General features: G+C 37.9%; 1 protein-coding gene across 7 annotated transcripts in view; it reads right to left on the reverse strand.

Annotated features, from left to right (window-relative positions):
* NAV3 (neuron navigator 3) overlaps positions 1 to 24205 on the reverse strand; it is a 600880-nt gene that overhangs the window by 167646 nt on the left and 409029 nt on the right. For all 7 annotated transcript variants that reach the window (XM_040491360.1, XM_040491363.1, XM_040491362.1 and 4 more), the window contains exon 9: positions 9748 to 9863. In XM_040491360.1, the coding sequence (XP_040347294.1) occupies positions 9748 to 9863 (116 nt within the window). The remainder of the gene's footprint in view (positions 1 to 9747; positions 9864 to 24205) is intronic.

Genomic DNA, 24205 nt, shown 5'->3' on the forward strand with positions numbered 1-24205 from the left:
TTCTTTTCAACTGGACTTCACATTGTCTTTTTACACGGAGATGGCAACCGGCGCTTTTTGGTTTTAATTAACACATGCACTTTAGTAAAAGCCCCAGCAGGCTCCAACATTCACATAAGATTCTAGAGCGACAGTACAATCAGTCAGTCGCCCACGATTTAGCTTGCCACATTCTCCCCCTAATCAGCAGTACTTACAAACATTTTGCTGGAGCGTATCTGAAGCAGAAAAGAGTTCACCAAAGACACAGCTCCAGCTGAAAGTAGCACAGGAAGCCAACTACATTTTCCAGTCTTCATCCAATCACATATCTCAGCAGGACGATGGGTCCACATTTCCCTCTACCACCTCTATGTTCTCAAACGCGAGGTAGTGAAGCACCAGCGATCTCGCTCACGTTTTGTTTTTTTTTTTTTTTCCTACCTCTCACCAGCCCTTCACTGATCTAGGTCTGCAGCCCTTGACTCTAGATGAGCTGACACAGCGCAGCATGTACAGCCTCCACAGCAGAGCCCCCTAAGAGCAGAAATTAAGCACTGAAGCCCAGTGCTGCACGAGCGTCTGGTGTTTTAGTATTCCACCTGCATTCTCAGATCTATGGCCCTTCCTTGCTGCTGCAGTGGATGCTGCTGGCTGCCATGGCAGCAAACATCCTGCTAAATTAAAACAGAAGCACTGAAGCGGCTGTCCAGCCCAGAATGCCACAGGTTTCAAAGCCAAGCCTGAATGAGATGCTACACTATTCACCCTATGCACATTTAAATCACTCCTGGCCACCCAGCCCCAGACACGGACACACACACACACACTCGCACACACACATTCTCCGACTCTGGAGAATGACAGACTAATTCTCTATAGCTGCAGGCAGCTGAAGCAGGCAGATCTGCCTTCTGAATGTTGGGATTTGTGCTGTAAAAGCACAAATCAAATTCAAGAGTGTAAAGGACCTAAAAAACGTAGCATGACACTCTCCACTGGCTGGCAGATAATGCTTTAAAGGGAAAGACTTCACCTCATCTCTCAAGGGCTTATTATTCTGAAACTATTTTGTAAAATCCTACCACGACAATAAAAATCAAGATTTCTTTACAGAAAAAATAGCCAAGAAAATAACACAAGACGGTTCCCCCCCCCCCCACACACAGTATTTTCACTCAAAGCACAAAATTAAAAGTTGTTGGCCAAGTAAGTAGAATATAATGATGTGACAAAAAAAATAAATATGGTTTTTGATACTGAGCATTTTTTCTGGTCTATTCTATTAACCTACTGTAGCATCATCAGCTCTTTATTTTTTGATATTTTAATAAAAACAGAAAACCTACAAGATAAATTTATTGTATTTATCTCACACTGCTTATGTATATATACGACACCAGCACCCTGAAATCTGATTTTAGGAAAACTTTTTTTAAGTTCATTTATTTATTTTGAGAGAGAGAGAGAGAGAGAGAGAGATTGAGCACGAGCAAGTAGGATAGGGACAGAGACAGAGGGAGAGAGAGAGAATCCCAAGCAGGCTCTACACTGTCAGCACAGAGCCCGATGTAGGACTTGAACTCACCTTCTGTGAGCTCATAAGCTGAGCTGAAACCTAGAGTCAAACCCTTAACCACGTGAGTCACCCAGGTGCCCCAGGAAAACTTTTAAAACACTTATTAGGTGTAGTAGGGACCATGTGTACCATTTAGAGCCAAGGAGAAAAGTACTATCAATTTTCTTTTGAGGTTTTGTGCCCATAAACATTCCATATTAAAAGGAGGAAAATGGAGAAATACGTAGAAATAATTGTGCCATTCTAACTGTTACATAAGTCCCTGTCATTTTCTGAACTAATATCATCTAATTACTTCTGAGTCTACTTCATACCACCTACCTCAACTATGGGAAATACCCCAATTTCTTAACTATAGAAATTAGCATTATAATGCACACTACCTACACCTTTACATATGATAATAATCTACTTTACCAAGTTAATTAATTCTTCTACCCAGGCTCAAGATAGATCATACATAAATCCTCCGTTTTACACACATATATAAAAGGGAATTTAAATGAAAATCACAATTATTTCCAAAAAAAATTTTTGCAATGAAGCAAACACATAAACTTGTGATCGTGAATACTGATTCTCAATACATCTGTCTTTAAAAATAAATGTTTTGGAACACGTGGGTGGCTCAGTCGGTTAAGCCGCCGACTTCAGCTCAGGTCATGATCTCATGGCTTGAAGGCTCATGAGTTCAAGCCCCGCACCAGGGTCTGTGCTGACCGCTCAGAGCCTGGAGCCTGCTTCCGATTCTGTGTCTCCCTCCCTCTGCCCCTCCCCTGTTTGCACTCTCTCTCTCTCTCTCTCTCTCTCTCTCAAAAATAAATAAACATTAAAAAAATTTTTTATAACATTTATAAATGTTTTTATAAAATGTGCTTAAATGAGGGTACAAATGTCAAATCACAGAAACTGATGATTATCCTTATAAAAACAATCATTTTACAAAGAGTTTTTTTTTTTTTAATTTTTTTTTCAACGTTTATTTATTTTTGGGACAGGGAGAGACAGAGCATGAACGGGGGAGGGTCAGAGAGAGAGGGAGACAGAGAATCGGAAACAGGCTCCAGGCTCTGAGCCATCAGCCCAGAGCCTGACGCGAGGCTCGAACTCACGGACCGCAAGATCGTGACCTGGCTGAAGTCGGACGCTTAACCGACTGCGCCAACCAGGCGCCCCCAAAGAGTTTTTTAAAAGATCAAAATGCCGCTCCCCTTTTGATTCCTAAGCAAAACATTTATTTTTATTTGCAATTACTGTGACCTAGTGAATCACCAGGTTATAAGACTACAGTAAATATACTGATGTTACAATACTTCACTTCGTTTGACATGTATTACACTAAAGCACCCATGTAGTATAAGACTTATGAAAGCCTTCTAGATTCACACACACACAAAAAGGGAATTCTTATGCTTAAGACATCAAAATAATGGAAAGCAATAATTATGTCCTCTTTATACAAAGGAGTTTGTGTACCAGTCAGTTTAGACTAGCTCAAACTTTCATGTTCAGAACTCTTGGAGGGCTCATTAAATTATAGCTTGCAGGGCCCCAGCCCCATCCTTACTCATTCAGCAGGTCTGAAAGGGGCTTGAAACTCTACATTTCTTACATATTTCCGGGTGATGCAGGTACTGTTGGCTCTGGGACTCCACTTTGTTAACTCCTAGGCTGATACTAGTGGTTTTCAACTGGTTCCCCCCTAGGGGACATTCAGCAACATCAGGAGACATTTTCTGTTGTCACAACTGGGGAGTGTGGTACTTCTGATACCTAGTAGGTAGAGGCCAATGATGTTTTTATACCCCCTACAATGACACGACGCCCCCTCCCCCCACAATAGAGAATTATGCAGATTACAATGTCACAAGTGCCAAGGTGGAGAAATTCTGGCTTAGACTAAGTTATGTTAAATTTACAAGTGCTCTCGAAATTCCAGTGGCTTACAAACCCAAAGATGCATTTTTGCTCACATTAATGTTCACTTTGTTGGCTGCAGCTCTGATTCAGGGACCCTATATACTAGGACCCATGCTAAAAGCACAATACCAGTCTTCAGACATGTTGATCTTATGACAGAGGGAAAAGACATGAGAGATCTTAGCACTGGCTCTTAAAGCTTCTGCTCAGGAACGGCCCATGTCATTTTTCCACTCGCATTTCATTGGTCAAATCAAATCACACAGTCCCTCCTGATTCAGTGGGTCAGGAAGTAAAATCCTCCAGTAGGGGTGAACCCAGGAAGGGGCTGGTAAGGAGGAGCTAGTTATTTTGAAGAAATAACCCTAATAGAAAACCTCAAAAGGGTACTTTTTTGGTTTGTTTGTCTAAAAACACTGTTGTCAACTCACAGCTACAGAAGTTTTTCCCCTGGAACGACATCAGTTTATCAGTTTACCCTGAACAACAAAGGGGATCCCACTCATTGCTTCTCTAGAGGCAGCTATACCTGCTTGTTTCGGATGTGCATTCATATATGGGTATAATTATACTTATTTGTATTCACCCTTATAAATGTATGTTACACGAGGTGGAAGAAGCTTCAGTGCATAGGAGATGAATATCCACAATCAGTACTAAAACTCTCTGATTTTGCCAAGACTTAACATAAAGCATAGCTACTGTAATGTTCTAAAAAGGAATGTTTCTCAGTGTTTTAGTAAACATAATTGTAAAGTGACTATTTAAGTAAAAGACCTTAAGTGATTTAAATTACCTGAGCTTGATTTCTTAATTTTTATAAAAATTCAAGAAAAATGCGACTTAAGTGATCATTTACAAAGGTCTTAAATACCAGATATTGACCATTATTCAAGACAAAGTCTGGTAAGTCTGAAAAGAAAACACATGTAACCATTAACTTATCCTTCTGCTTAAATCCTCACGTCTAAAACGATTTCCTGAATTTGTCAAATTATTTTATTACTTTTTTACATATGGCATGCCAGCTTTGCTAACATTAAGTCAGCCTGGCATCTTTCAATGTTTTTCATTTGAATATAAATTCTAGATAAAGATTAAAAAGGGCATTAAACAAATGTTATACATGTTGGTAAAAAGCCTTATGTGTGTGTGCATGCATGCACATACACACACACACACACACACACACAAAAGGGCAAGTGTGAACCTATATATAAAAAAAAAAACTAAACTAAAATCTTTCCTGAATGATTCCCGTGGACTAAAAAATAAAGCTCCCTTTATGTTTGGCAGGATCTCTTGGCACTCAATGAATGGGATGGTCTCTGAGGCCAAACTCTTTTTGTCAATGAACGTAAGAATGAAACCCGAGCCAAAACAATAATATCTGAACCATAATTTTGGCTGGACTTACAGTATCAAGGCTGTGGCATGAATCTTAAAGGATAGGCTGGAAGCAAGAAGCTTGTTCACCTGTTGCCACAAATTATTTAATAACATTTCACCTGACTGTAATAATTAATGGGACCACCATTATTAGATTGGGTAAATATCATTAGGTTTTTTCCCTTGAGAAAATGACAAATAATAGGACACTTGAATGATTAACAGTATCACCAACCTTTATGTGTCATACATCTTGTAGGTCATGCAATAGGGATGTTTTTCACATTGTTTAAGCACATACAGGGATTTTCCTTTCCCTTGCGGAAGAGTGCAGGGGTGGAGGGAAGGATAGTATCAGGCATGGCTTGTTCACAGAGGCTCAGACATCCCCTACAATGACCTGGAGCTCATTCTCTTCTGTTCTAAGTTCCGTTTTCTCAATGTTTGTTTCACTTGAGGATGAAGGTAACTGCCAGCAGCTACCCGCTTCTTTTGATAGCTTTAGGTCTCGTGGATAAACAGTGTCTCTTTTCTAACAGTGTTAGGGAAAGTTCTGAGATTTATTCTCATTAGTTCTGACTAAACTGAATTGGGTCACATAGTCCATTCCTGAAAGAGTTACTGTGGTCAAGGAAAAAGATTGTTTTGATTTGATCTGCTTGGGTCAATTTCACTTGAGCCACTTAGACAGTGATTGATTGATAGGGAAATGGTTTCCCCCACCAAAAAAGAAAAAAATATATTAAGGTGCTATTATTAGTAGATGGGGTAAGGGAGGCTGGTCAGGTAAAAGTACACCAGGACATCAAGGTGTATTTATTGTGAAGCCAAAGGTTCTTAAGATACAGAGGTCTAACCAGCTTAAGATACTTCCTAATATACTACATGTAATTTTATATTTCTATTTTTGCATTTATTTTCAGGTTCCCTCAAATTGCATAGGCTTCAAAAATTCACAAAACCTGGATCTTATCCTGCCAAGACTAAATCCATCAGAGTTCTATACCATTAAGTCTACCTCCCTGGGAGAACAGAACAGAATTCTTCCCCAGGGAGGATGCCACACCAACCATTAGCAGTATGGATTCAACAACAGCAATAGTATTGATATTTTTTATTATAGAAAACCAGCGAGTTACCAAGATTTCAGTCAACTGAGTGTCCAGTTTTACAATAAGAAACTAATGAAAATAATAAGGTAAGTAGAATTTCATTTTTCAAATTGTTTTTACTGAAGTTATTTCTTCCTGGAATATTATTTTAAGCCCTATATAACTCTTTACAGCTAATTTAGTTGTTCCTAGGTATCTAGTAATTTAATTATCTGTGGTGTTAAAGTTTAATTCTTACTCCTCTATAGGAGGACTCATGTCTTAGTCATGTTTGTCTTCCCAACCTTTGGAAAGACTGGCATGTATACAGAACCAGGTGAAGATTACTGAAAACATGGATGGATGAATGAAACTGTATTTTAGAACAATCCTGTGAGTTTATTAAGTATTACAGTCATCTCTCTCTCTCTCTCTCACACACACACACACAAAGGAAACCAAGGAACAATTCAGCTAAATAATGACAGTGCAGGGACCAAAATTATTTTCTCTACTTCCTAGAACATTTCATTTCCCCTAATTCATTTTGTCTTCAAAGGAATATTCTGTGGGCTTGGCAATAATTTCCAGTGATTTTGTGGTCTATGGTTTCTCTAGCAGCCAGAATGTAGTAAGTAGCAACAACAGAAATCAGGAAGAGAAGAAAGAAGGAAAGGGGGGGTCAAGAGAAGTTGTTTTTATGCTTTTTTGTTTTTCAAAAATTGAAACTGGAGAGATATCGTATCCTGAGGACTAAAGAGAATGATTTGGTGTAGAGGGAGCTCTTAAGGAGGTAGAAGAGAAAGTAATCCAAGAAAAGGTGGTAAGAATGGGTATAAATGTTGTGTATAGGTAGATGTGATGGCAGGGTTGTATAAAATTCTTTTCTCTCTGCTTTAATCTTTTTTTCAGTGACGTCAACATCAAGGTCATCAGAGGATGGGAGAGTTGGTATGGTAAATTTGAGAAGAAAAGGCATGAAATTATCATCTAAGAACTTGAGAGGGGTCTTAGATGAAAAAAAAAAAGAGTGAATGGACTGGGGAAATACAGAAAGATTGCTCAGCCGCAACAAATACTCATTTGAGGTTGGTGATCATAAATGTAAAGTGAATCACATCCACATGGGACATGTTTTTTTCTCCAGGTTCATTCACTTATGGTACGGAACTGGTGGAGAGTTTAATGTAACCAGGTCTGTGATTTCATCAAATGAAGTGAGAGAGGAGGAACAGTAAAGAGTATATGCAAAAGTCAAATTGCATTCAGTTACCACAGGGATTCAGCTGATTAAGGGGGGGGAGGGTGGTAAGAAAGAATATGAAGAGTTTGGTGAGGGTCAGTAAAAAGCTGTAGGATCAATGAATTTAGAAATCCTAGCAGAACCAGTGGTAGAGTCATGGAACAAAAGGAAGACCACTGAAAAGCTAGGATTTAATCAGTAAGAATGGGGTGCACAGAAGTGAACTGATAGAGAAGCCGCAGATTCTGATGATGCTCAGCTCAAGGGTGTGCCAGTGAAAATAAGTAGCTCAGGAGGGATTAGAAGACAAGATCATTGGAAGAAAGGCCAGGGGATGCTAATCATTCTCTCATCACTGGTCTACCTGTATACTCTCATCTGTGTTCTTCCAATTATAGTACTCAATTTTTACCCTACTAATCATAAATGAATATCATCTTTGTTCTGGGAAATCCCAAGCTTGCACTGAGATAAATTTTATTATTTTTATTATCATTTTAAACAAATGTTAACAGAAATGACACAATCAGGAAAAGACGCATTTCACCATTTATGCTGTTTTCTTTTATTCCTCTCTAAATCACAGACTTGAATCTATTATTCTATAGAAATAATTAATAAAAATGCAAAATAATATTATACCCTGTGATAAATCCATTAAATTATTATATTATGTTAAAGTCTACTTTATATTCCACTTTCAAGTGTTATATTTATTTTTTTAATATGTTCATTTACTTTGAGAGAGCGAGTGGGGAAGGCGCATACAGAAAAGGAGAGAGAGAATCCTAAACAGGCTCCACACTCATTGCAGAGCCCCACAGGAGGCTTGACACAGGGCTCAATCTCACGACCTTGAGATCATGACCTGAGCCTAAATCAAGAGTTGATGCTCAACCGACTGAGCCACCCAGGTGCCCCCCACTTTCAAGTGTTATACTTAAAAACATCAGAACGTTAAATGGAAATATCAACTAAAAATGTGAAAGAAATGATCAAATGATGGACAGAGTAAGAAAATGGAGGAAAAATTCACATGTGGATTATTTATTTAAACAGATACTCAGTGATATATTAAATTCAAAGAAACAATGTTCCTTTGTGAAATTCCCATAAAACCTAAAATTCAAACTGTATAAAAGCATTTTATCCTACATATTTGAGCTCTGGTATTTCATAGGCATACTGATACATAACTGAAGACATTCATGAATAAAGAAATGTGTGAAGTATATGCATCTCCATGCCACACCAGGTTTTAAAAATATCTAGTCACAATACAGATATGCATCATCATTCTCATTATGAGACTATCTGGAGCTATGGGAAAGCCAAAACTTCCCCCAAGTACTTGAAAATTCTGTAAATACAATCCCAATAGCTATGTCTTAGCATTACCATATCTACCTCTACCCGGAACTGGCCCATTGCAATCTTCACACAAAACCTCTGAGGCCTGATGATACCATTGATGATTCCAAAGGAACCCTCATAATGTTGTGTTGTCAACGGGATCAATATCTACTGGTGGATATTGCAGGAATGGCTAATGCCTGCCACAGTGTTCAAATCTGCCAAAGAGCTTCTGCCAAAGAAGCTCTTTAACCCCCAAATTTGTAATATGTTTATTTTCATGAACTTCAGGACAATATTTTGAATCTTTTGAGCACTAGAGCATTTTTTAAAAAAATTAAATAGTTCTTTCATTTTTTTTTCTTCAGAATATATAAAGGCTGACCAGAAACTTATTGGAATAAGAGAATACCTCTACTTCTATGAATTTTTACTCTTAGAATTAGAAAAACTGTCCTCAAACTCTCTTTCCCCTTAGTATGTTTTTCTAAAAAATTCTTTAGTTGCTCATGAATACAGATTTTTATATATATTAGTATTAATTAATATATATAATATATATAATATAATTATACCAAAGGCCTTCCATATATGCCTACACTCATTTGGGTCCTATAAAAACACACTGGATTAAAGCAGAGAAGCTGGTTTTATATACTTACAAACCTAACAAATTGTATATATGTTTTTTTCTTACATTATTTATATGTAATGAAATATTTCCATAATTAGAATTTTTCCTAAATACACATTTGGAGCCATTGTGTAGGAATGTTCTAAATAGTAGAGAACTGAAGACAGAACAGGATGGGATTGGCCATGGAACATTTGTATTGACATCTGATCCTTAACATATTTTAAAATCTCCAAATACATTCAAGGCTGTCTTATTAACAATGAAGCTTCCCCAGGTTTTCCATGATTATATTGAACTTGACTGAGGGCAACAATGACTTGAAGACCTCAGCCTCTAAAAGCCCTACCATTCTTCACAAAATTCTTCACAGAACAACAAAGAGATCACCCTGAGCAAAGTAGACAAATATCTAAGAATCTCTGATGCATAAGATGCACGCAGTCCCTTTATGCTTAAGAAAAAACAGTACAGCACAGATATGACTTTTATTAAAAAGACTTATGGAGAGATTGCAAAAATTCTGAGGTTTGTCCTACCCATCAGTCAGGTCACTTACCAGATATCTCCTCTAGGCACTGCTTAGCAGTTTTATTATATGATACATCCATCTTAGTAGGACTGGTACAGGAGTCAGCAGATGGTAAAGAGGTGCCTTCGTTTTCTGAATGTGATCTGAAATTAACCAAAAAGACAGAAACAAATAGCAATTGCTGTCGTCAGTGACTCAAAATTCCCTAGTACAAGCAGAAGTCAACATTTCTATTGTTGTAGTACAAGCAGAAGTCAAGTTTTCTATTAAGGCAAGTAAGCACTTCCTTATGACGACGACATTCCTAAACTATTTGTAAGAGAATATTCTTATTTTCATATACAACCCAAGTAGGAGTGAGATATTACATCATATTTCTTAGCCTTTTCTACATCTGAAAGCCTGTAATTACCCATAGTTACATTTGAGGGGAAGCACAAAACTTGAAAAGATCCAACTTTTTCTGCAGTTTTAGATAAAGTCTGGCTAAATTGCACTCTTGTGAGAATAACTAATAAAAATACTGAAAGCATCCCTATAGTTTTTTTCATGAAAATTCTAGAAAATATATCCTAAAACAGAAAGTATAAGTAAAAAATTAATGTTGAATTTGTTCTGAGCCATAAACATCGCTATAATGTCTCAATTTCAGAAAAGCCAAAGTCAGTCAGAACCAAATTCTCATTATTAAAATTTCATCTACCTTATGTTTTATATTTGTGTGTGTATATGTGCGTGGCTATGTATTTGTGTGTGTGATTAACATGTAGAGAGTAGGTCTCATCAGATAAAAGTACACAACAGATGGACTGCATATATTTTGATATTCTAATCTTCATGCATTACTTCTTTTATGCACAAGCAAATGTTTTAAGAGGCATGATCTTTCCTGATGCAGCTTCAAAATCCACATATATTTGATCCGAACCACCACATCTTAAAAAAAAACAAAAACTAGAGGATGAACTAAGATACAGGAGGAGGCAACCTTGAAGTCCCATTTGTATTACTGGGTTTGGACCATGGTGAGTGACCACTAAATATTTCTCACTTTTAAAAACTATACAGAATATTCAAAAATGTGAAAGAGGAATTCAGTATGCTTTTTTTTCCTGAATCAATTTCTTTAAAATTTATTTATTTATGTATTATTTATTTATTTTTGAGAGAGAGAATGCGCATCTATGCAAGCAGGGGGGAGGGGCGCACCAGAGGGAAACAGAGAATCCCAAACCAACTCTGCAGTATCAACACACAGCCTGATTCAGGGCTGCAACTTAAGAACAGTGAGATTATGACCTGAGCCGAAAAAAAAAAAAAGTCAGACGCTTAACCATATGAGCTACCCAGGTACCCCTGAATCAAAGTTTAATTAATATGTTACTTTTATTCTAAGACCTCATGTTGTTTGAGAGAAAATAAAGTGTAATCACTGATATCCACAATACTTTATATGAAATGACATATCCAGAAACTCTGAAAAGCTCATTAGGATTTTAAGAAATCGTGGAAAACATTATCCTATATGTATGGACGAATGTGTACATATAGGAATTAATATACAAAAGAAAGAGCTAAGTGAGAATTCATATAAATGGCCTCTGTTGATTTCTAGCAGACTGTCCTTATTTTATTCTAACTTGAAGCTGAATATAAAAAGCATGGCAAAATTAAGAAAGAGGATATACTGTTCAAGTGAAAGGACATGACATAAAGGCCAGTAAAGACCTCAATGTTGCTAAAATCAACGCCTTTTAGTCTTTACCTTCCTTGATGTCTTGGCAGCATTTAGAACAGCAGACCATCATTCCTTTCATGAAGTCATCCTACCCTGGCTTCTATGACAAAAACTTTCCAGTTTGTTCCCCATTCTCTCTGGATGCCACTTTCCCCCTCTTTTGCTCTCTTTTACCCAATCATTAAATGTGGTTCTGGGTAGTGAAAAGAAGGGGATACAGAGGGCAAAACTGTGGGTTCCTCAAAGCAGTATCTTAAGCTTTTTCCAGTTTTCATTGTAGTCTCTTTAGATGATCTCAAGCACATTCACTGTATTCATGATTACCTAGCCACACATGAATTCCATATTCTAGCTCTAACCCAGCACTTTCCACTGAATTCCAGATGTATAGCACAGCTATTTAATTGACATTACTTCTTAATTGTCACAAGATATCTCAAATCTATCATGTACAGAATTAAACTTGTAATCTTTTGTTGTAATCTAAACTTGTAATGTCCCTTGTTCATGGTATCCTGGATGAAACCTTTAGGGAAACTATAAGGTGGCTTTGTGTGGTCTGATCTCTGTCTGCCTCTCCAGTACCATCTTGCATGTGAGTCTTCTTATCTCTCGTCTCTGTGGTCACACGAATTTTCTACCCACTTCTCATAGCCCCCTGCCTCAACCGGGCTTTTACACTCCATTACTTTCCTTCTCTCTTCATCCAATTAAGTCTCTCCCTTCAGTTCAAGTAACTCTTAAAGAACCATCTCTAATTTTCAGGTAAAGTCCCAAATTGTAAGTACTTATCTACTCTCTGTATCTATCTTGACAGTACTTCGTACACTTCCAATGCAAAATCTAATTATTTGATCAATGTTTATCTCCCAAACTAGACTCCACTGCCCACGTTTAAGCTCGCTGTTGTACCCCAACGCCTAGCCTTGGTCTCGCAATGTATTGCACTGAGAAAATATTAGGTAAATAAATGAATAAATCTTATTAGCCATCATCATAAAATAGTATTAGAGTACAGCATATGGAGGGAAGCATGGTATAATGGTATATGCAATGTATAACTTGGGTCTCTAACTAACTAGTTATTAACTCATGTGACCTTGCTAAGTTACTTAGCCTCCCTAAACCTCAGTTTGCTCATGTATGAAAGAAAAATATGTGCCTTCCAAAGTAATTTGAACTCAAGTGTTATTATTACTAATAATAGTAGTTCATTTCTTTTCTTCTCTGGCCTCCAGGTTCTCCTATATCCCCTGTCTTTTGATAGCCCCACCTTCCTCAATGCTAAAGCCCACTACAGTCAGTTCTTCTACTTGGGCTTATTTCTCGTGGGCCACAGCACCTCCCTGACCTGTTCCTTAGCCTGCTGTCCCTGAATGAAGGGTTAAAATCCGCTGAAGTTTTCTAAGGATATTTATTACTTGCTAAAGAGGTTTAAATGGAGAGTATGTAGTGAGATTGGAGACCCCAGGGAAACTTTACTGGCTGTCTGCCAAGAAGCCTCAGAAAGGCAGGGTGACTTGGTGAATTGGCTGTGAGCCAGGATTGGCCTATAGTCCTGCAGACTCAGTATTCATAGACTGATCTCTCAGAAGCTGAGTCACATTAAGTAGTTCACTTTGATGGCTGGCTATAGCCCAATGCCAATTGGTTCTTACGAGAACAAGATCAGTAGCTGTTACCGGAGCCTGAATGCATGTGATCATGCTAGTTACAAAGGTTCTAGAAAAATCTGTATCAAGTAAAAATGTATTTTGAATGTGTTTCGAGAGTAGAAATTCTGCTTTGCTCTGAATAAACAGATCTTAAAAAGTTGCTCAGGAGCTGACGGTAGCTATCTTCCTCAGCGTACGAGACTTGGTACTCAATTCCATCAGCTGTCTTCAGGCCCTATTATCTGAGGCTCTTATAAAAAGTATGCACACTACTAGGGGCACCTGGGTGGCTCAGTCAGTTGAGCGTCTGACTCTTGATTTTCGCTCAGGTCATGATCTCACAGTTCATGGAATTGAGCCCTATGTCAGGCTCTGTGCTGACAGTGAGGAGCCTGGCTGGGATTTTCTCTCTCCCTCCTTCTATGCCTTCCCTGCTCATATGTGCTTGCTTTCTCTCAAAAATAAATAAATAAATACACATATATTTTTAAGTATGCACACTTCTGACAGCTCAGTGATCTATTAGAACATTTCATTTTATTTTGGTTTTTAAAAATCTGTCAGTGTGTATTTCTGGCTGATTCCCACTTTATTATCTTTTTTATTTTAATTTACAGGAGGTGATTTTTTTAATCCTATTTATTTTCGAGAGAGAGTGAGAGACATGGTGTGAGCAGGGGAGGAACAGAGAGACAGGGAGACACAGAATCTGAAGTAGGCTCCAGACTCTGAGCTGTCAGCACAGAGCCCAATGAGGGGCTCAAATTCATGAACCATGAGATCATGACCTGAGCCAAAGTCAGACATTTAACCGACTGAGCCACCCAGGCGCCCCGACAGGATACAATCTTATTTACCTTATTTTCAAGTTCTTCGGTGTATTTTCCATGGTATTACCTAAATTATCAACAATAGGGAAGCAGATTGATCAAGGAAAGGAACATGGAAAGGGTTAAATTTTAAATAATTTATAAAAAGGACCTACAAGACATCTCGTTTCATATGTGCATGTAAATGGATCCAGGTCTCTGGTCTACATATGTTACAAACCATCCATTTCTCCAGATTTCCACTCATTGTATTTTAGAGTGGATTCAAATTTTAACTCTAGTCTCCAGAGGGGCAATCACTGCTAACTGGTAAAGATTTAACTTTTATACAAATGATCAAAGAAGTTCAGTTAAATCTCTGAAGACTCCCAACATGTCCTCTCTTTTTGTGCATGTTTCACTCTGATAAAATAAAAGGGCTTGGGGTTGATTCATGAAAAAATTTATGAAGACTTCAGAATCAATACTGTTCTCCAATCAAAGGGTTCATTTTGACAGATACAGTGAATAATGCAGTGGCATCATTCACTGTTCCTACATAAACTGATACTACATTTTCCTCATTCTGATTGGAAAAAGGAAAAAAAAAAATAAGTGTCATGATGTTCCTGTAAAATATTTAAAAGACCTGAATTGTGCAGACTAATTACTGTGTATTCACAACATGGTCAACACGTTGCAAGTACCTACTGAAACTGTCAAATATAGCATTGCAAAAACACCATATTTAGAGTGTTAACAAGCCAGGCTCTCAGGGTTAGTATCTCTTACTAAGAGTGGTAGTGGTGAAAAACGTAGAGTTCACTGATGATTAACACAAAAGCGATTTCCTGTTTCTGTGCACTTACCATGTGCCAAATACTATGCCTGGTATTTTACTGATGGCATTTCACTTAAATGTCCCAACAATCCTATTGTTATGGAATGAATGTCTGTTTCCTCCCCCAAATCCTTACATTGAAAACTAATCTCCAATATGATGGTATTAGGAGGTGGAGGCTTTTTGGGCTGATTAGGTGTTGAGAGTGGAACGTTCATGCCTGGGATTAGTGTTGTTTTAAAAGAGACCCCAGAGAACTCCCTCACCCCTTCTGTCATGAGAGGGCAGAGTGAGAAAATGGTCATGTGTGAACCAGGAAGCAGCTCTCACCAGACTTGGAAATTCCAGCACTTTGATTTTAGACTTCCCCACTTCCAGAACCATGAGAAATAAATGTTTGCTGTTTAAGCCACCAGGTCTATTTTTGTGACAGCAGCTTAAACAGATTAAGACACCTATAATATAGGTGCTATAGATAGATTCAGGCTTCTAGAGGTTTAATAATTTGCCTTATATAACAAGCTGGTAGACAGTTATCCCATATGTGACCCTGGCTACCTCTAAACACTGTTCTATTAACCACTACCCTCCAGTTTAACACCATTCAAATCCCTCTGGACACTATTTTAGTACACTTGAGCTCTCCTTAGCTGACAGATACTTCAGTCACTAAGTGAATAACACACAGTATTTGAAAATGACAATAGCTACTGATCTACCTTAAATATTATTCTTTACTCTTTACTACCTTAAATTTGTACTCTTACAAAAAAGAAGCTATTATATATACCACTCAAAGGACTTCAGCAGTAAGTCCTAGATACTATCAATTAGAAATTTCAAATATCATAAATATGAGTGTTTGCTCATCAATTTATATTAAAATATATCCTCCCCTGGATTCATCTTAATATGGATATAGTCACACATGTAAGCACAAATACAGCTGGGTTGAGACAGCAACATTAATAGTCTAATAGTTTGATTTATAAATCAAACAAGGGCAAAGAAAAGTAAATATCTTTCTAAAACCACCATGGTTTTGCTCTCTTCTTTCCTTCCTGTTGGGAAGGCAGACAGGTGACACCTAGGGCCAAGGACAGAAATGAGTCAGGAGGAAGAGTACTAAGTGTGGATGGGAAATTTGTTATTTCAGGATGGGTTGAGCAAATAAGAAGATATATGGAGAATAATGTGAGCCAAGTTTCTCAGTTAACAACAGGAAATACAAGTATGGAAAGGAAATATGTATGTATGTGTGTGTGTATATACATATACATAAATTAGGTATTATGTATATGCATACATATCTATGTATTGTCCTTAATTTATGAAGAGGTTACATTCCTATAAACCCGTTGTAAGTTGAAAATATTGTAAGTTGAAAAGGAATCTAATATACCTAACTGACCTACCATCATAGCTTAGCCTAGTCTACTTTAAATGTGTTCAAAACACGTGCATTAACCTACGGTTGGGCAAAACCATCTCATACAAAGCCTATTTTACAATAAAGTGCTGAATACCTCATGTAATTTATTGCATACTGTACTTAAAATGAAAAGCAGAGCGGTCGTATGGAGACACAACGGTTGTCAATGCATTGGTTGCTGACTCTTGTGATTGCCGGCTGACTGAGCTGAGGCTCCGCCTGCTGACGGGCATCACGAGAGAGGACAGTGCTGCCTATCACTAGCCCCGGCAAAAACCAAATTCAAAAGTATGGTTTCTGCTCAGTGTGTATTTGCTTTCACTCCATTTTAAGCGGGGGACTATCTGTCTGTGTGTATATATATCACAGATAGCTCACAGACACTGAGATAAATAATGATATAAGTGTGTGTGTGTGTGTGTGTGTGTGTGTGTGTGTGTGTGTGTGTTTGCGTGTGTGTGTGTGTACCTACATATATTTTACCATTTAGGAAACCAGGGAGCAGTGAGATCTTGGTTTCTAAATATCACTGTCTACAAAAAGAAACCAGGACTCCTTAGTAAAAGCTGCAGCCAAGAGATAGGGAGAGTACAAGATGAGCCTGAACACCTGGAGCTGAAAAGAAATAAAGTTCTCAAAGAATAATGGGGCAGAAGCCAGCTTGAAGGGGATCCCAGTAGTGAAACCTGAGAAAATTTAAGCATTAAGATAGTCCTATCAATGGGTTAGAATCCACTTAATACAATGGGAATCCATTAATCCATACAATTTGAAGAGAGGGGAAGAGGGGGAGGGAGAAGGAAAAGGCAAAGGAGAAGGGGCGTCTCTTAATAAAGAAACCCAAGGCAGAAATGTGGAAGGAATGATAGGATTAGAAGTCATTTGACCTCCACTCAACTAAAATATTAATTTATGGAAAAAAATCTCAATGGATGCTGAATCCTAGAGGCAAAAGAAGATCCAGGAACAGAATTTTTACAAAGAGCCTCAAGATACCTTTCCACAAAAATACTCATTGAATACAAACGGGGAAAACTCTAGAGCGAAAAACTATGGCAAAATTATCTTAATCGAGGGATTAAACTTCACATCACCAAAATGGGAAGTATCAGTGTTGTTGCTATCTGATAGGATGCGATGGGAAGAACACAGCATCACTTCTGTGGCATTCTGAATAAAAATATATAATACACATCTAGTGGTGAGCAAATATCAGACAAGCCCAAATTAAGAAACAGTCTACAAATGCTTATTTTCACCACATCAGCGTCATGCAAGTCAAGCAAAGATCAAAGAACTGCTCCAGATTGAGGGAAAATAGGCAGAAATGCCAACTTGGTACAACAGCCATCCTGAATTGGTCAAAGGGTATCTCTGGGACAATCAGTGAAACTTGAAAAAGTCTCTGGCTGCCGTGAGTGAAGTATGTATGGGAGTTCTTTGTACTATTCTTGCAAATTTTCTGTAAGCTTAACATTTTTCCAAGAGCAAATAAAATATAGAAAGAAGAAACAGCAGTGGTTTGATTGGGCAATCTGGCAGCAAACCTCGTAAGCCAACTACAGAAGGTATTTGATGAAGCTTCTCCGCTGAGAGAATGCCAGCTCCTAGCACTATCCCACACAACAGGCCCTCTTCTAGTGGTGTCTCTATATTCCATCTTAAAAATACTGCTGTGCGAAGGAGTTTAAACTGCTACCCGATGCACATATATATCTCAAACCTAGCAAAAGACAAGCTCTCAAGGCCGGCATTCAATAAGCTGCACTTTGTACTGATGACCAATTATGCCCAGTTCACATAAAACCACAATTGCAGCATAATCTGTAATAGTAGCTGCAGGGCTTACAAAAGCTTTTTCTGCATGATGGTTATCTGCTCTCCATCTCAATCTTGGTATACTCACAGCTCCTCCTACTCAGTTTACTGGTTCAACAAATTAGCCAAACTTAAAACCATGTGCGTAAGCATTTTCAAAATTAATGTTTTGCATTCTTTACCTTTCAGAACGTAGTATATTTAAGTGTCAGTTTTTCTTGTCACTTCGTAGGCAAATATGAACTCTCACAAAAACTGGCTACAACAAAAATGCCTCCTGAGAACCCATGATGCTGTTGTATAAGATACATTTTGTGAAGAAAAAAAACGAAACCTCTACATTCAGACTTTACTGACCTAATTTTACAATTCAAGTGTGTATAGAGGGTCTCCTCCTATATTTAATTCATACGTTTAAGATGCATGATGGTTTTCTTCTCTGTATAACAGTGTCTTGCCTTATCTATGTGTTGGGTTCTTTCTGCGTGTGTGCGTGCGTGTGTGTGTGCACGAATGTGCATGCAAGTGCAAACGACCCCCACTCCTGATTCTACTCCCTTTGCCTTAAGATGTTTGCTTTATATCCAATGCACTGTTTTCCTGGCATTTACTACAAGTGGTCAGAAAATAAAGAAAAGAAGGTGGACCTTAAAATAGCAAGTTAAGAATCTGGTTAATAGCTCTTTTGAAAATTATTGGGGGCTGCTAAAAAGACTGAGGTTTGGGAAAAATGTACACGTCTCTCTTTTCTCTTTAATTGACTATTTACTGCACTATTTGACTTAATATGTCTTTACCATCACGAGGAATTATAGCTCTAAAGTGATGAATACACAAGCTATGTAAGAAAAATGACATGTAGGTAGAGGGGAGGCATTTTTTTTAAAAATAGAGCAAAGGTAGTAACTCTTGAACTCCAGGTGAGGAAAACAAGTTTGAAGAAGACAGCATAGAGTCAAACCAAGAAAGAATACCAAGAAAGAACAAGAAGAATGAAAAGCTTCTTTGCTGAACGACGCTCTTCTTTCCCTTTCCTTTCCTCCTGTAATTGGGACCTCTAATTCAAATCTTAACAAAGCTACCTCTGAAAGTCAGGAAATTTCTCCCTCATATAGCCATTGAGCATTTTAACCTATGCTATTGTCTTCCATTAACAATCTAACTTACACAGTGAAGACACAGCAATTTTCATAATCATGCTTCACACACTTGTGCTCTCTCTCTCTCTCTCTCTCTCTCTCTCTTGCACACACACACACATGCACACAAACACAAGTCTAAGGGCCTGACATTCAATAATTTCTGTTACAATTAGGCTCCAATCAACCTTCATTTTCCAGGAAATCTATTTTACTTGCTGACTGCCCTACACATCTGGTATTCATCCTGTTTATATGGTTCCTTCAGTGTTGCAATTCCTTCCTTGTCCCCCTCATTTCGGCATGCCTAAATCCCACTTCTCTTTCAGAACCCAGTTCAAGTGCCACTTCTCTGATTCCGACACCTAGCAGTAATTTTCCATGTTTTGAAGTCTCAATGTACCAAATCTGGTTCGCTGTTGGAGAGCTTTAGACATCTCGCTTCATTTTGTAGTGATCTTTGAATCAGTCTCTTGCCTACTATACTGTGGACAACAGAAAGAAAATGACATTTGGGATGTGTCATGTTTCACTCTATCCTCATGTTTTATACATAATAGATTTTAGTAGGGAGTTACTGGAAGAAGAACAAAATAAGTGAATGAATGTCCTGAAGAGAAGAAATTTCATTCTTTAAATATGTTAAAGCTGTTTATATTTCAGTTAAACCATCTAGCTCATTTATAGGAGGTAAGAGATTTCAGAAGTTTCTGTTTCATTATACATTGCTGCTAATTGTTCTATTCATCTATAGCAGGTGAGTCTAAACCATGTTGATGCTGTTTCATTCAACAATTTCACATGGTGCCCATGGTAGGTAGGTTCTGTTCTGGGCATTACACTACTAAATAAAAAATATAAGAGCTGGTATCAATGAGCTTGTTATTTATAGCTGGAAGTGGCTGAATTTTTTTTTTTTGAGAGAGGGAGCAAGTGAGCGAGGGGAAGAGAGGGAGAAAAAGAGAAGGGGGGCTCACCTGAAGCAGGGCTCTTGCTCATTGGAAGTGGGGCTTGAGCTCACCCCATGCAGGACTCGAACTCACAAACCGTGACCTGAGCCGAAGTCAGATGCTTAACCGAATGAGCCAACCAGGTGCCATGAAATCATACTTATTAATAAGTTATCAAAATAATAGCAGGGGTGCCTGGGTAGCTCAGTTGGTTAAGCATCCAACTCTTGTTTTCGGTCAGGTCATGATCTCAGTGTTCGTGAGATCGAGCCCCACATTGGGCTCTGTGCTGATAGCATGGAGCCTGCTTGGGATTGTCTCTCTCCCTCTCCCTCCCCCTCTCCCCTGCTTGAGTGCTCTCTCTCTCTCTCTCACTCTCTCTCACTCTCTCTCAAAATAAATATTTAAAAAATAATAGCAGATAATAATAAACTTTATGAATAAAATATAAGAAGATGATGTCATAGAATTCTGGCAAAAGGCATACTGAATGTTTCTTTGGATTAGATGGCTGGAGATAGCTTGTGTGAAGAGGTAGCATGTAAGCAGAGATCTGATGAGAAGTAGCCTGCTTTGCTCTGGAAGAGGATTGTCACAGGTAGAGAGATCATCTATGACAAAGGCACCAAAGCAGAATAGGTTAGTTTGTTGAGAAACAGAACGAAGGCAGGGGTTTAGTGCCCTACAGGAGAAATGGTATGAGTGTGGCCTGTGGGTTAGATAGAGGGTCAGATTATGTAGGGACTTGTAGGTCTTGGCAAGGTGTCTGGGTTTCATTGTTTTCAGGCGTAGTGAAAATCCAATAGATTGTCTCATAAATTGGAATGACATATATAATGTACACTTTTAGGAGGTTAGAGCCCCTGCTGTGTGAAGAATGCTGTTGGAAAGGGCCAGAAGTGGAATCTGGAAGACTCACTGGAAACTAGGTAAGTACTGGTGGTGACATGACTTGGACCAGGAGGGGGGGTGGAAATGGAAAGAAATGCCTGATTGAGGGTATGTTTTGAGGGGGAAGAGCCAATAGGACTAACTGAAAATAAGATGTGCAGGGAGAGAGTGATTGAAAATCAAGAGTAAAATATGGATTCTTTCCAAATTTTCTTCTGAATTTTCCACTCAATAATCCCACATCCCAAACCTCTACTCTCTTCTACATTATTTCTTGTATATACTTCCATAACAGCAATGATTTTTAATTTTTATTGTATTTTATCATTATGTCCAATAGACTGAACTCCCTGAGGGCAAGGCAACATCTTTTTTTTCAATATATATATGTAATTTATTGTCAAATTGGTTTCCATACAACACCCAGTGCTCATTCCAACAGGTGCCCTCCTCAATGCCCATCATGAAATTTCCCCTCTCCCCCACCCCCCATCAACACTCAGTTTGTTCTCAATATTTAAGAGTTTCTTATGGTTTGACTCCTTCCCTCACTGGAACTCAAAGTCTTTTAAAAAAATCTTTGTAGTTCTTAATACATAGTATTTGCAAAATGAATGATGAGTACATAAATAAAAACGTATTTGGTATTTTCCCTTTACCTAAACAATGGCAACCTGTCATTCTACCACTTATTATTTTTCATTACATTTATTTATTTTTTGAGAGAGAGAGAAAAAGAGAGAGCAAGGGAGGGGCAGAGAGAGGGGAGACAGAAGATCTGAAGTGGGCTCTGTGCTGACAGCAGAGAGCCTGATGCAGGGCTTGAACTCACTCACCGTGAGATCATGACCTGAGCCAAAGTTGGAGGTTTAACCGACTGAGCCACCCAGGCACCCATATTTCTTTTCTCTCCTTTTCTTTTCTCTCCTTTTCTTTTCTCTCCTTTTCTTTTCTCTTCTTTTCTTTTCTTTTTTCTTTCTTTCTTTCTTTCTTTCTTTCTTTCTTTCTTTCTTTCTTTCTTTCTTTCTTTTATATATAGAGAGAGAGAGAGCACATGAGCGGTAGAGGGAGAGAGAGAATCTTAAGCAAAGTCCACACCCAGCACAAAGCCTGATGTGGGAATCGATGTCACAACACTGAGATCATGACCTCAGCCAAAATTAGGAGTGGGATGCTTAACTGACTGAGCTACCCAGGCACCTCATCATTCTACCAAATCTTAAATATCTCTGGTAGCCGGCTTAATACAATGGCAGTCTATTCCATTCAAATAGGTTCAACTATTGGGAACTTTTTATTTTAAATTAAAACATTCTTTCTTAAAATTTTCCACTTTTGATTTCAGCTATATCCACTCATTAAATGGATAAAGATATACTAACTTAAAAACTACTTTTATCATACTATAGAGATAAATGAGTCACAAAAACTTAATTTAGAATATGCTTGCATTGTATAGGAAGTAGGACTAATCTGAAATCCATTAACTTCCAGAACTCAACATTATATTTATAGAACTCTGACATTCAATTTGTAACAAAGAGTATTATGAAGCATATATTAGAGTTCCAGAAGTAATAATTAATAGCCTAGCGTGACCTAGAATCAGGGTGAAGAAAGGAGAAAAACATCACCCTCAGCCATAAATCTTCCCATTTTATAGAAGTTATTAAATTATCTTTAAATATCAAAACTATATACATTACACACACACACACACACACACACACACACACACACACACACAACTTGAAAGCAATTTGGCACTTCCTATCCTAAATGGGTTCTGATTAAGAATTCTGCAATCTATGATAGACATTTTTCTGGTCAGAATCTTTCTAGTAACTATTTCTTGCAGGAAGAACTGGTGAACAAAGGGGCTACTATAGCTACTATAGGTCCAAGCACATTTGAGTTCAAAGGCAAACCCCTACCAGCCTTGTGACTTTAAATGGCAATTACTATTCTGATTTGAAATCTCTGATTCTTCATCTTTGTGAAATGGAGATCACATTTTTCCTCATTTGTTGATGATAAAGTTTAAATGAGAAAATGAACATAAATCTTGTGAAATACAGACTTGTACTAAGTACTCAAGAACATTATAAAATAGTCAGTTATGCCTGTTATCAAATAATTGGCAATCCAGAAAAGTCTGTCAGGCATTTTGCAGGAAGAATTCTTACATGGGGTTGGAACAACAGAGTCAAAAGTAAATCAAGGGTTCCCTAATCCAAACAACATGATTCTGTAATATAAATATCTTTTACTGACAGTTAAAAAGCTTAAATATTGATTAATCTACCTTGAGGGGATTTACATTATCATTTACAAAATTATTCTGAATTTATAAGAGACTTCCAGCAACTATTGCCTCATACGCAGACTATGACGTGAAATTTTCTAATCAGATGGTTTTATTTTCAACTACCTTATATTATTCATAATAATACCACTAATTAGTGATGTTTATAAGCCATTTACTCTGCATCTGGATCTGTGCTAAAATCTTTACATGAGGTTGCCTTATTTCATCTTTAAAACACCCCGAGTGGACATTCTTACCCACCATACTTCACAGGATTATACACTGAAATTTGGGGAAGACTGTTCACTATGCGGCGGGAACTATCCTAAGCCTTGTATAAATATCAACTCATTTCATCTTCAAAATAGCCTTAGGAGGCAGCTTCTCTTATTATCAGCCCCATTTTACAGATTAAGAAATCAAGGCTCAGAGTTTTTAAATACATTACCCAATGTCACATGGCTAACAAAGGACATTGTCAAGATTTCAACCCAGCCAACTTGGCTCCTGGGGTCATCTACTCACCAACACAAGATGTTGTTTCTGAACAGTGGTAGAACAGGCAGAATTCACAGCCCATAGTCTTAACTACTTGGCTGTATTATCTCAGTTTTATCATCTCCATTTTAAAAGGGGCAAACAGAAACTAAGAGGTAGGAGAATGTGGCAAGGTCACACAAATGATCCATACTTAAACCCCCAGGCTGTGCTGCTTCCTCTTTTTAATAGTGAGAGTTGCATTTTTCAAATGGAACCGACCAAATTTGTGTCCACTGGACACTTTATGATAAACAAACAAAAAAAACCCCAAAAAAGCCTGTTGCCACTTCTAAAAACATGCTTGCTAACCTGGCAGGCACAATCTTTCTGCTTAGATTTACACTTTCCTGTGAAATTCATTTGT

The sequence above is a fragment of the Herpailurus yagouaroundi genome, unplaced genomic scaffold (genome assembly GCF_014898765.1).
Source record: "Herpailurus yagouaroundi ecotype Mexico unplaced genomic scaffold, PumYag 182, whole genome shotgun sequence".
Lineage (NCBI taxonomy): Eukaryota > Metazoa > Chordata > Mammalia > Carnivora > Felidae > Herpailurus > Herpailurus yagouaroundi.